Source organism: Canis lupus, chromosome 14 (assembly GCF_003254725.2).
Source record: "Canis lupus dingo isolate Sandy chromosome 14, ASM325472v2, whole genome shotgun sequence".
Classification (NCBI taxonomy): Eukaryota; Metazoa; Chordata; class Mammalia; order Carnivora; family Canidae; genus Canis; species Canis lupus.
This window is the reverse complement of record NC_064256.1, coordinates 36,517,138-36,529,720: the sequence shown is the minus strand read 5'-3', so window position 1 is coordinate 36,529,720 and position 12,583 is coordinate 36,517,138. Positions and strand designations below refer to the sequence as shown.

At 32.9% G+C, this 12,583-nt stretch overlaps 1 protein-coding gene across 10 annotated transcripts in view; it reads left to right on the top strand.

The window, feature by feature from the left end:
* The window catches only part of HYCC1 (hyccin PI4KA lipid kinase complex subunit 1), a 124,763-nt gene that overhangs the window by 57,130 nt on the left and 55,050 nt on the right, over nucleotides 1-12,583 (top strand). For all 10 annotated transcript variants that reach the window (XR_003143031.3, XR_007402047.1, XR_003143030.3 and 7 more), the window contains exons 4-7: nucleotides 4,044-4,223; nucleotides 5,105-5,185; nucleotides 5,777-5,892; nucleotides 6,271-6,366. Coding sequence is in view for 7 of the 10 variants with exons in the window: in XM_049093703.1 (XP_048949660.1) it covers nucleotides 4,044-4,223; nucleotides 5,105-5,185; nucleotides 5,777-5,892; nucleotides 6,271-6,366 (473 nt within the window). In the remaining 3 variants the exon portion in view is untranslated. The remainder of the gene's footprint in view (nucleotides 1-4,043; nucleotides 4,224-5,104; nucleotides 5,186-5,776; nucleotides 5,893-6,270; nucleotides 6,367-12,583) is intronic.

Below are 12,583 nucleotides of genomic sequence, written 5' to 3'. Positions count from 1 at the left end.
TCTTGAAGGGTTTTAGTTTTTAATTATTGGGTGGAAGGTATTTTACAGTTTTCATGTTTGAGAATTATTTCACCAAATAGAATAAGAATAGATATATGTTTTATTATTTTTTTAATTAAATCTTGTTTCTAATAGACTAGCTTGGTTCATAGCATTTCTTTTATTCAAAATGAATACAGTTCTCATGGTTCAGAGTAGTAGTTCTCAAAATATTTGTGGTGAAGGACCAGTTTTTTAAAAAGTTTCAATCTGTCACAGACCTATATATGTAGCTAATATACATGATGAATGTGCAACTCACATCATATGTGAAGTACCACACAAATTTGATAAACCCCTACTGATCTATACTATATCCTGTTCAGTAAGGGTGCTGATCACCTACTTGGATGTAAAAGTTTCTAAATGTTTCCTCGCAATTTCTGTATTTACATTGTTGGGCACTGGTGACATTTGTGGATAGTCTTTGGTTCATGGACCACACTTTTAGAAACACTGGTTTAGGAAGTTTTGCATGTAAGTTTGTTTTATGTTTTTAACTTGATTCATGTGGTAAAGATGGTGTATTCTATATCTTAAAACACAACTCAATCTTAAAAAATATATTTAGAAGTGCTTCTAAAATATAATGGTGTAATCTAATATCATAACCTCCCTTTTTCTCTTTAGAATATTTTGTATCTTAATTTGGAGATATTCCTAAAATGTTGATATTATTCATTGTCTTTTGGCATTTTTGAAATTTGGGACATTGTTTTGGGTGTTTTTTAAAGTTTAGCAAATTTAGTATTTGGATTTTATTAATAGAACTTTTTTACTATTCAGTTTATTTTATTTAATAAGTATTTATTGAACCCATATAATGTGCCAGAAATCACTTAGAAATGTAGCAGTGAACAATATAGTCCTAATTCTTGATCTTTTGGATTAGAACTTGTATTCTGGTAGGTAAAATAGACATTAAGCAAATACTTAAATGTATAATACAGTGTTGGGTAGTGATAAAACCATGAAGAAAAATAAAGTGGAGTAGGAGGAAGTTTGTGTTGAGGTTCAGGAGGTATTGGTTGAATCAGCTCTGAATGAATTAGGGAGAAAAAATAAAACTAGGGGCAAGAGTTTTCCAGGAGAGGGAGTAGTTGTAACTGCAAAGACCCTGTGATAGAAAATGTGTAGTATGTTCAAGAAATTATAGAGGCAGTTTATGGGTACAATGCGGTTTGCCTGAGTGGTCCTTTTAATTGACTGTAACTTTAAGACAGGCATATGATTAGAGGCTAACAGACCTCAAGTGTGTTATGAAATCAGTTGTTTTGTGAAAGAGCCACATAGTGTCTCTTTGGTGTTCTGGGCATAAGGAGCCCAAAGTATGGAGCGACCACTCAGGGCCTACTAACACCTGAATGGTGGTATCCTTCCAACTTTTTAAAAATCTTTTTCCTACCTATGTTCTTCAGGAATAGCTCAATGTAAAAAAAAAAAAAAAATTAATTTGCAAGATTTTCTTAACTTTTCCCCAACTTCTATCCCTGCTTTAGTCATTGAAAGGTATTTTAATGTCACATTTCTATTACTATTAGAAATCTCTCTGAGGTTAGTCTTCTTATCTGCAAATGGATTTTTGTAAAAGTTTATTTGTAACTTAACTTGTTTTAGAATCCATAATGTATTTTAGAATGGAAAGAAGGTACATGATTTTTAGGTTCTCATTAGACCCATAAAAAGCCCATTTAATACCTGAAAATATACTTGAAGTGCAGCTCTCTTAGTAGTACTGTAAAATCTACCCACCAAATATAACAATATGTCCATGAGAAAATACGTACAAAAATTCAAACCAAATACTGTTAATACATCATATTCTAATGTTCCATTTACTTGTCTCAAATATATTCAAGTTAGGTAAGTCAAATACTGCCTGTTTTTCTTACATTCTATATCTTTCCTGATATTTTTCAGGTATGTTTGTAAAGGAGTCAAAAAGTGTTAGCTCCCAGTTCTGACCTTTGTGAGCTGCATAATTTTGGTTATAGTAGATAGTCTCTTTGTCTCAATTTCCATATGTAGAAAGTATGGATAATGATATTTTACCTACAATGTTGTGGGAATTGAACAGGTTCAGGTACTTTGAAAGTATTTTGCATGTATTAAAATACTGCACAGATAATGCATTTCCCTCTGTCTTGGTTTGACATGCATAATTTCATCTAACCTCACTGTAACATAATGATTTCTCCACCCCTTTGAAGCTGTCTTCATTTGGTTCTGCTTTCATAAAACAAAAGCTCATTTAATTTTGGATTTTTTTTTTTTTAAGATTTTATTTATTTATTCATGACAGTCACAGAGAGAGAGAGAGAGGCAGAGACACAGGCAGAGGGAGAAGCAGGCTCCATGCACCGGGAGCCCGATGTGGGATTCGATCCCGGGTCTCCAGGATCGCGCCCTGGGCCAAAGGCAGGCGCCAAACCGCTGCGCCACCCAGGGATCCCATTAATTTTGGATTTTAATTGGTTATAAGACCTTTTGAAAGTGTTTTGATTAAAATTGTGTGTTCATGCAGACTTGAATAAATTTTTTTGAATAAATTTTCAACATATGATTTCATAATTTCCCAAATACTTGTTAGAAAATATCAATTGATTTAACCAAAGTTTTCCCAGGTATTTAAAGATGAGGGATCTTACACAACAATACAAGATTGCTGATGTTGGTCCACGAAGAAATTTAAAAAACCCTACCTTGAAAGCCAAACATTTCCCTTCCAGTTTTTCTTTTTTCCTACCACCCTGAACCCAATTATTCCAAATTCCTACCTTAAAAATGTCTCTTGTGACATAGGAATGGGGTTACTTTGCTTCCAACCCTCCACTTTCCTGTTACCCTTGCTGTGCCACAGTAGACGCCTGTTGCCTCTTGACAACCACTTTGGGAGTGAGAGAAAAATATTCCTTAACTGTCAGAAGTTAGATAATTTTTCAACAGGAAAGACTAGTTTGACTTAATGTTTATTGAAGTGTAACTTTCACTACATCTTGTGTAAGTAATACTGACTTTAATTGTACCCAATATTTACATATTTAGCATATTTGAAATAAAAATATCCACTGTATGTTAGTTTCTATTCATTACAATTACTGCAAATAGAAAATTTGTTTAGTAAATTGATTTAAATCAATTGCCTAAGTTGGTTAAGTGAATGAATTATAGTTCATGGAAAATACAATAGTCTAATGTTTTGAAAATTCAGTACCTTGTAAATCTCTTCACATATCTATGACATGTGAGTGATCATTGTATATGCTTTAAGATGGTATTTTTTTTTTTGGTAAGATGGTATTTATAAATAAGAGTCTCTTATGTTAACTTTCTGATTTAAAAAAAGGTCTATGATATAGATTCAGTCAGCTCTGTTAGCTGGGTAATGCTGGCATGTGGTGGGAGAGAAAAGGTTAGAGATAACTCCAAATTGTGTTTCAAATAAAATGACAGCAATGTTTAGATTTCCCAGGGGCAATCAACCATGGTTACGATAGGGATCTAGATTTAGGGGTGCTGTAATTATTCAGCTATTCCACATACATTGCTGTTGGATGCTGCCTAATTATAAGCTCAGGAGGGTGATATGATGATAACTACCTAGGGTTCCCATTTCAATTTCTCCAACTCTATACCTAATCATGTATAAATTGACATGTTTTATCAGGAAGATAGGATATTAAGGAAGAAACTTCTTACAACCTAACTATTTTAATAAGTTAAAAAGATATGGTATAAATAACAATATCACTTTAGAATTATAGATTATTTTAAAGTTTACAAGTACTTCCAAATACATTTATTTTGAACTGTTTGGCCTTCCACTGGAAGTAAACTTGCAAAGGTTTGCTAAATAGCTTAAGCAGTAAATAGTTTTGCTTTCAAAAACATGAAAACATTTATATATTTCAGTAATTACCAATCAGGGAAAACGATTTATATTTCATATGTCGATGTCATTCAAATATAATTTAATCCTTGAATTAACACTGCCTTTTTTCCAGTTGCTAGAACCTGTCTGTCACCAGCTGTTTGAATTCTATCGCAGTGGAGAAGAACAGTTGCTTCGATTTACACTGCAGTTTCTTCCAGAATTGATTTGGTGCTACCTTGCAGTCTCAGCCAGCAGAAATGTGCATAGCAGTGGATGTATTGAAGCTCTTCTTCTAGGGGTTTACAATTTGGTTTGTATTTAATGCACTTAACAAATGTTTGCAAAAAGCAAATATATAACCTTTTAGGCAAAAATGAATACATAGTATCAACTACTTTTCAGTTTAGTAAAGCTAATATTTGTTTTCATACATCAAATGATTCATAGTTCATTCTCTCAAAAATAACTCTATGGAGGTTGAAAGCTATATGGGCATACATATAATTATGTAAATAAAATTTTTTGGATTGATTAAAGACTAAAAATCAGACCATTTCAGTTCTTTTATGGTGGTATCTAAAAATAATTAGTGTTGAATTTTAAATTTTTCAAATTTAAAATCTATTGTCTGTAAATTGTCTTTTAATGACCTTCATAAAACGCTTGGGAGAAAAGATCTAGTGAAATAGGTAACACCAAAATTTCATAAAATCTGGACTGTCTCATGAGTTCATACTACTGATTTAAATATAGTTTTCATTACTCTTCTCTTTGTGTATCGATTAGTAGGTATTCTAGATATTTAAGGTTTGTTATTTTTAAAAAGGAAAAGAAATTTAAGGCCTTGTCTTGACATATTTCATAATTATGTTAATTGGTTTAGGAAATGTAACTTTTTACATGAGAAAAATCAGTGATTATTAACATACTACACATCTCTATTTCAGCCATCCTGTATTACTATATCTTAAAGAGGAAGATTAACTCTTAGTGTTTATAAATAATTCATAATTGATTACCATAGTTTATGATTTTTAGCTAACTTTAAAATTCCTTTCCTTTCAGGTTTCTTTTTATTTATTTATTTATTTATTTTTTTTCAGGTTTCTTTTTAGACTAACAGTTTAAAATTAGTTTTTAAGCTTATGCATAAGAAATAAATATTTTAAGATTTTTTTTTCACTTTTATAGGAAATAGTTGACAAACAGGGACATAGCAAAGTATTGAGTTTTACGATTCCATCTTTATCCAAACCATCTGTATATCATGAAGTAAGTGACATTTTATCAAAGTAAATTTTTTGGTTCTAAGATTTGTAGGTCCTATAAATGAGAGTCTGGTTATTGAGGCTCCTCCCCCCAAATTGATTAATTTATTGGTATCTTAAAAAGTAAAAAACGCCAGAAAAAGTATTTACTATTCCCAAAGTGAAATGAGGAATCAGAATCATAAAACTTTAAAATCTGATTGTTTAAGAGATCTATTGAAATATTGATTTTGAAATATTTTTCTCTTCTGATGGATAAAAGTAGTCTAATATTTTTATATGTGGCAATTATGTATTTCTGGAGTTGAATTTTTTATTAAGTCCTTATTTTAATTCAAGTGTAGCTTACATACAATGTAATATATTCAACAATTCTATATATCATCTGTATTGGTATAAAAGTTTTGAAGTTAAACTATTTTTATTTCTATTTGTGGTTTAGTTTTTAATTATTTTTAAGCCTTTGAGCAGAAAATTTAGTAGGGAGTCACAATATTCTTAAGAAATGATGTTCATGGAGATCATTCTTAGTGGTGTATATATTAACATATTTTCAACAGAATGGCTTTTTTTTTCTTTATTCAAATGTCTTTAGCCTTCCAGCATTGGGTCCATGGCTCTGACTGAGAGTGCACTATCCCAGCATGGTTTGTCAAAAGTTGTGTACAGTGGACCTCACCCCCAAAGGGAGATGCTGACAGCACAGAATAGGTATACCATGGAGATATAACTTACTATCCCACTACACTGATATTTAAGAAAATTGTTTTAATAGATTTATAAGTAATGTTTAATAAACTCTATGTGACAATTTAACAAATATTTGGTCATTTAATACAAGAGAAAAACACATTGTCTTGCTTCTTTATACTTCGATTCAGATGTATTTTTAAAATACATTTTTAAAATAAGTTTCAGATGACTGACTTGAGAAGTCTTTTTTTTCTTTTTAGTTTTGTATTGTTATTGATATGGTTATATTGTATGGGTCTATTCTATAACATAGTATCTTTCCATAATGTCTGCCTAATTATGGTTGACTTCTTAGAATTCTAAAGGCTTGTAAATATTGTTTTCATTTGTCTTCAGGTTTGAAGTGTTAACATTCCTTTTGTTGTGTTACAATGCTGCCTTAACCTACATGCCCAGTGTTTCTCTTCAATCATTGTGTCAAATTTGTTCAAGGTAAATAAAAATTCAAATTTTTTTAATATTGAAATATATGAATCTAGGATTGCTAGTTTGTTACATACCTAAGTTATTTTTGTTTTGTTTAATCCTTTGTTTAAAACATTCAAGAAGTTAATATAAATCTCAGCCTAGCCAACATACAGAAAGCTCCCAGTAAATGACAGCTCCAAAAAACATAATGAAGAGGGTAAAGGTGAATAACATTTTAGTGGAATATTTATTTTTTTTTAATTTTTTTAAAGATTTATTTATTTATTCATGAGAGAGAGAGAGAAGCAGAGACACAGGAGGAGGGAGAAGCAGGCTCCATGCCGGGATCCCAACGCGGGACTCGATCCCGGGACTCCAGGATCGTGCCCCGGGCCAAAGGCAAGGCGCTAAACCGCTGAGCCACCCAGGGATCCTTTCTTTTTTAAAGATTTATTTATTTATGCATGAGAGAGAGAGAAGCAGAGACACAGGAGGAGGGAGATTAGTTGAATATTTAATCAGAAAAGAATCATGCCGTATAATTAAAAGGATGGAACTGTTAGGACCTTTTGATTTTTGGCATGTGTTTGGTTTTTGTTTTGTTACTTTGTTTTTATTTATTTTTATTGTGCTCTAATCTGGTACCAAGAACAAGTAAGAGATACTGGTTTTTAGGCTCTGTTTGCTAAAAAAAAAAGAAAAGAAAAATTGGGCCAAGAGGTTGCTTAAATAAATTATGATAGTTCCTAAGTATACTATGCAAACGTTTAAAAATTGTATTTTAAATGGGTATTTAATGATAGTATATATGGTATGATTCCAGCATTGACTGAGTATGACCAGAATATTAATAATACTTATATCTAATTAGTGGAATTGTGGTTTATTTCATTTTCTCCTGTATGATTTTTTATCATTCTTTAAATTTTCTATGGTGAACATATTACTTTTTAAAAAAGAAAACAAAACAGAAGACAGAAAATGCCTTTGGTAACTCAAGTAAATAAGGGAAAAATGGAATTAAGGGGTTTTTAGACTAATTTAGTTTTGGGGAACTAATTTAGAAGATGCAATTTTGTTTTTTTAAAAGATTTTATTTATTTATTCATGAGAGACACAGAGAAAGAGGCAGAGACATAGGCAGAGGGAGAAGCAGGCTTCCCCACAGGGACCTGATGCAGGACTTGATCCCAGGATCCTTGGATCACAATCTGAGGCGAAGACAGATGCTCAACCACTGAGCCATCCAGGCACCCCTAGAAGATGCAACTTTGGAAAGTTGGTAAGAGGGAGGGTGTCTAGAGCAATACTTAGAAATCAAATCAAAACAAACAGAAAAGCAGAAATTGATACCTAATAGGATAGAAAACCATGCAGGACTAGAGGGAGAAGGGAAGTAACAAGGCAGAAGACTTGTTAGAGAGATAGAGAAGTGGGGAATCTTTCAGATGACTCCTGAATTGGAATTTAGTTATATTTCCTAGACCTTGGAAGGCACCAATTTGCTGATATTCCTATTTGCTGAGTCTTTCTAACATGTTTCTCATTTTAAATCCTTTAAAGGCAGAGGTGTCCAGAGTTTTGAATTTCACGGATCTATAAAATTTCAAAAAAAAATTAGACTGGGTGGGGTATCTACATAACATTGCCACCCTTTTATTTGTCAAGTCATTATGTTATAAATATCTATCATGAACATTATTTAACAAAAGGGAGACCATTTTAACACCAAAAGAGGTTGGTGGCGGGGAGTAGAAGAGAGGGACAACAATTTATATGTTAAAAATGGGATGTTTAGCTTTTCTTGTTTTGTATTTCACTGTGGTCTAGGGAAAACGTTGTTAATGGACTAAAATGAATGTGAAGACCAGTCAAGTCCTTCAGAAACATTTATTTAAGGGGTAACTTGATGCAGCAACTTTTACCTGTAGAATTTAAAATGTACTACAAAGCCCAGGTTCTGCTCTAAAGTAGTGTCTTACGTGGTAGGACCCAGGAATAATGTTCTAATACATTTGAAGTTCTAATGTTCTAATATAGATAGATGTCCTAATATAACCTCCTAAATAAGAACAACTATTGATATTTTCTTGAAACTACTGATACAAAAGTTAGGAAAGAACATGTGTCACTGGTTTCTGTCCTGTGTAACTCCTATGAATTGCTCTCTAATACAATTACTTTTACATTCTTGGTAGAAAATTGTTAACATGCCAGTTTTAACTAATGAGAGAACTGGACAAGCCTTCAAAAACACAAGTATTACCTGGTTTTAAAAACAAAGAGAAATACAGATTAAAAACTAGCTTATAGGGTTTTGGCCAAAGAAGATTTTAGTAGAGACATTAGATTAATTCTATGCCAAAGAAAAATTGAAAAAAAGCAATTTTGTATAGATGTTCACCAGTTGTTTTTCTGTTTTTTTTTTTTTTTTTTTTTTTTTAGATTTTATTTATTTATTCATGAGAGAGACAGAGAGAGAGGCAGAGACATAGGCAGAGGGAGAAGCAGGCTCCCTATGGGGAGCCCGATCTAGGACTCGATCCCGGGACTCAGGGATTGCTCAACCACTGAGCCACCCAGGTGTCCCAATGTTCATCAGTTTTAAGAAAATGAGGGAGGAAAGAGATCTAACTAATTCAAAAGACATGAGCTATTTAAGTAATGCTAACTCTTAAGCTACAGAAGGTGATAGAAGAGGAACTCTCAAATTTGTCATTCATATCTTTTTTTTAGTTTGCTTTTTTTTGATTCCCTATTACTGTGTTCTCAGTATCTTAAAATCTAGTTATTTCTCTTAATTCCTGATTTTCTTAATCATTTATCAAATATTCTAATTAAGATATTTTGTACAATTTTAAGACTAATAGAAAAGAATTAGAAAACACTTGTATCTAATCAAGCAAAGCCTCCTCCATATCTATTGAAAGAAAATTGATTACAGAACTGTGATGACAATAAGTTATAAATGGTTATGATATTTAAAGAACAAGAGCTTCCTGATGATCTTAGTCCTAGTTTAGATTTTCCTACAGAATAAAGTCATCACACTGTTTTATGGCTAATCCAGCTTTTTGGCCACATGGCAATTGTTTGAATTTGCTGCTCAGTTTAGTTGTTGATGACTATGCCAAAATGATTGAGTGGGTCATCTAGGAGGAAGGATATATATATATCCAGAAATATGTCATGGAATATTTGAGCTAGATTCAGTGACAATGTATCCCATTCTTTCTTTAACTTTCGGATTATAATGAATTGTGGAAGTAATTAAAACAATCTTAGACACTTCCTACCCTTCACCATACATACAAATCCATTCTACTCAGCAAAAATCTGTTTGGTTGCTGTAAGCTTTGCTTTCCTGATTCAGGCTTATGGCCAGCTCGATAGCCTGTTTTCCTGCTGTATGGCATGTACGGACACTCAAAGAAGAGACCTGAGAAGAGTCAAAAGAACTAGACTGAATGAGTTTCAGTCAATAAATTTTTGTTTTCCCTAATACTAAACATTATATATGGCCCTCCTAAAAGAAATGTAACCACCAATACTGCAAGTAAGCTTTGTTGGTATATACTGAAGTCCTCTAAACTGTGGGAAATAATTTTCTTTTTTTACTGTTGACTTCTTTTGTAACACAAGGCTGTTTAACAAATGGCTTATCTTGCCTTTTGATGTAGAATATAAATTTTAAAGATGAAACTATACTAAGCTAGTAAGTTAAATTCTTTCCCACTGTCAAAGGGAGTCTCCTGATTTTCTTTACCTGTGAGTCACCTAGTTGACTGACTAGGATGTATACTCCTATGAATTCTTGATCAGTGTATTTGTTCTTATATATCTACAGTAAAACCCTGCCTGTCTCCTCACTACTAAATCAGCCTTCCTGACCGTATAAACAGATTTCTTCTATTAAGAATACCTTTGAGCAATTAAACCACTCTGTGGATTAATTCTCCTGATAAAGCTATATATATGTGTGTGTATGTGTGTGTGTGTGTATATAATATGCCCACATAATATATATCAATATATATTTTTATATTTATATACATACACACTTAACACAGTAATGCCACCTTATCATCATTTAGTAAATGACAGCTATTATATATTATACAGTAATTATGAGCATACATGTTCACTATGGATGCTTAGCATCTCTTTTTTCTTGCCTGTTTGCTACTACTATCAACAGTTCTAGAGCATATCTTATACTAGATCATTCCTTCTTGAAAGAACCTATAGTTGACTTTTCACTTCTTATTTTATTTATAAACTTTTTTAACCTATTTAAATATTCTCCATCCTTTACAACCCAATTAAAACAATCTTTTCTCTTCCAACTTGAGCACAATTTTGTGTGTGATATTCTCTTGAGGAAAGTGATAGGAGATTCAGACTTTATTAAGCTCCTCATTCCAAAAAGCAGAAGCATGGGAACAGAATAGTGTCCAATACTGTGCAACAGTTCTTCTGTTTTCTTTTTTTTCCCTACTTCCCTGTTTTCTCTTCACCTGAACTTCTTATTTCCCTTTCCCCACTACTTAAAAAGCAGAGCAGAAAAGGAAGAGGATTTAAAATTGTTTTGTTTTATTTCATATCTATATCTGTTACCCAGCTGGAGAGGAAGTAGAACTGGACCAAGTTATAAATATTTCTCAAATTAAAAATTAGAAAAATATTTTTCCCTTTATTCAGCTAATTTTTACTACCCGATCTGATGATCTGTTAGTAGTTAATCTATTTTCTTTTCTAGTTTAGATTCTGGCATATTCATGAATAAATACTCCCTCCAGTTAGCCTCACTGGAATTGTGCCTTCCGATTATTTTGTGGTTTATAACTCAAAATATTTTGACAACAATCTCAAAAGTTTACTTTCAGGCTGGAATGAGACAGTGTCTTTCAACAGTGTCATGGCAACAGTTTTCCTCACTAAAAATTGATACTTAGAACTTCCTACCAGAAATATATTTACTGGGGATCCCCAGGTGGCTCAGAGGTTTAGCGCCTGCCTTCGGCTGGGGTGTGATCCTGGGGTCCCGGGATCGAGTCCCGCATTGGGCTCCCTGCATGGGGCCTGCTTCTCCCTCTGCCTATGTCTCTGCCTCTCTCTCTCTCTCTCTCTCTGTGTGTGTCTCTCATGAATGAATAAATAAAATCTTAAAAAAAAAAAGAAATGTATTTACAAAATATGCCTTCCAAAAGGATTTTTATTTTAATGTGGTCTATGAATTTGGGAAACATCTATATGTGACTGAAGAGTAAATTTAATACAGAAATAGGAGTTATATCACTCAGGTGCTTTTGTGTAGGGTTGAGTCCCTATGTTTTGAATTTGTAAAAGAAAACAATTTTAGGATACTCTTTTGAAACAGAGGAGTCAGGCATTCATAGGGCATTGATATTTTTATTTTGTTCTGCATTTTATTTAAATTGAATAAAGGATCTCTGAGAAAAGAATATCCTTTTTTTTTAAATTTTTATTTATTTATGATAGTCACAGAGAGAGAGAGAGAGAGAGAGGTGCAGAGACACTGGCAGAGGGAGAAGCAGGCTCCATGCACCAGGAGCCCGACGTGGGATTCGATCCTGGGTCTCCAGGATCGCGCCCTGGGCCAAAGGCAGGCGCCAAACCGCTGCGCCACCCAGGGATCCCGAGAAAAGAATATCCTTAAATAGATCAGAGAACTAAAGAGTAAATCAGAGAATTCTTGATTAAAAGGAATGGAGAAAGGAGGGTTAAGAGGTACTATTAATGATGCAGCTGGATAGGACTGGATTATTTTGTGTCTCAGCTCAAATGTCACTTCCTTGGAGAGACCTTCCATGGCCATCTTTCTAAAGTAGCACCTTCTTACCTCAATTTATTTTCTTTTAGCACTTCTTATAACACTATAATTACCTGGTTTCTTCATTGGGTATATAGTCTATCAACTGCTGGAACTTCACGAAGTCAGGAACCTTTGATGTCTTGTTCTTTATGGTGTTCTCAGAGTTTAGAAAAGTGCCTGGCATATGGTAGAAACCTAGGAACTGTTTGTTAAATGAATGAAAAATAGATGATCTCTTCCCCCTTCAGATTTATGATCCATTAAATACAACTAAGATTAAAGGAAATAATTTGGTTTTTGCTTTTTAAAAGTCTTACATTGATAAATGCAAAATTCCTGCAGTCAGTTGCCACAAATGTGTAGTTTTTGTAGTTATAAAAAATTAACTGCTATGGTCTAAAAGTT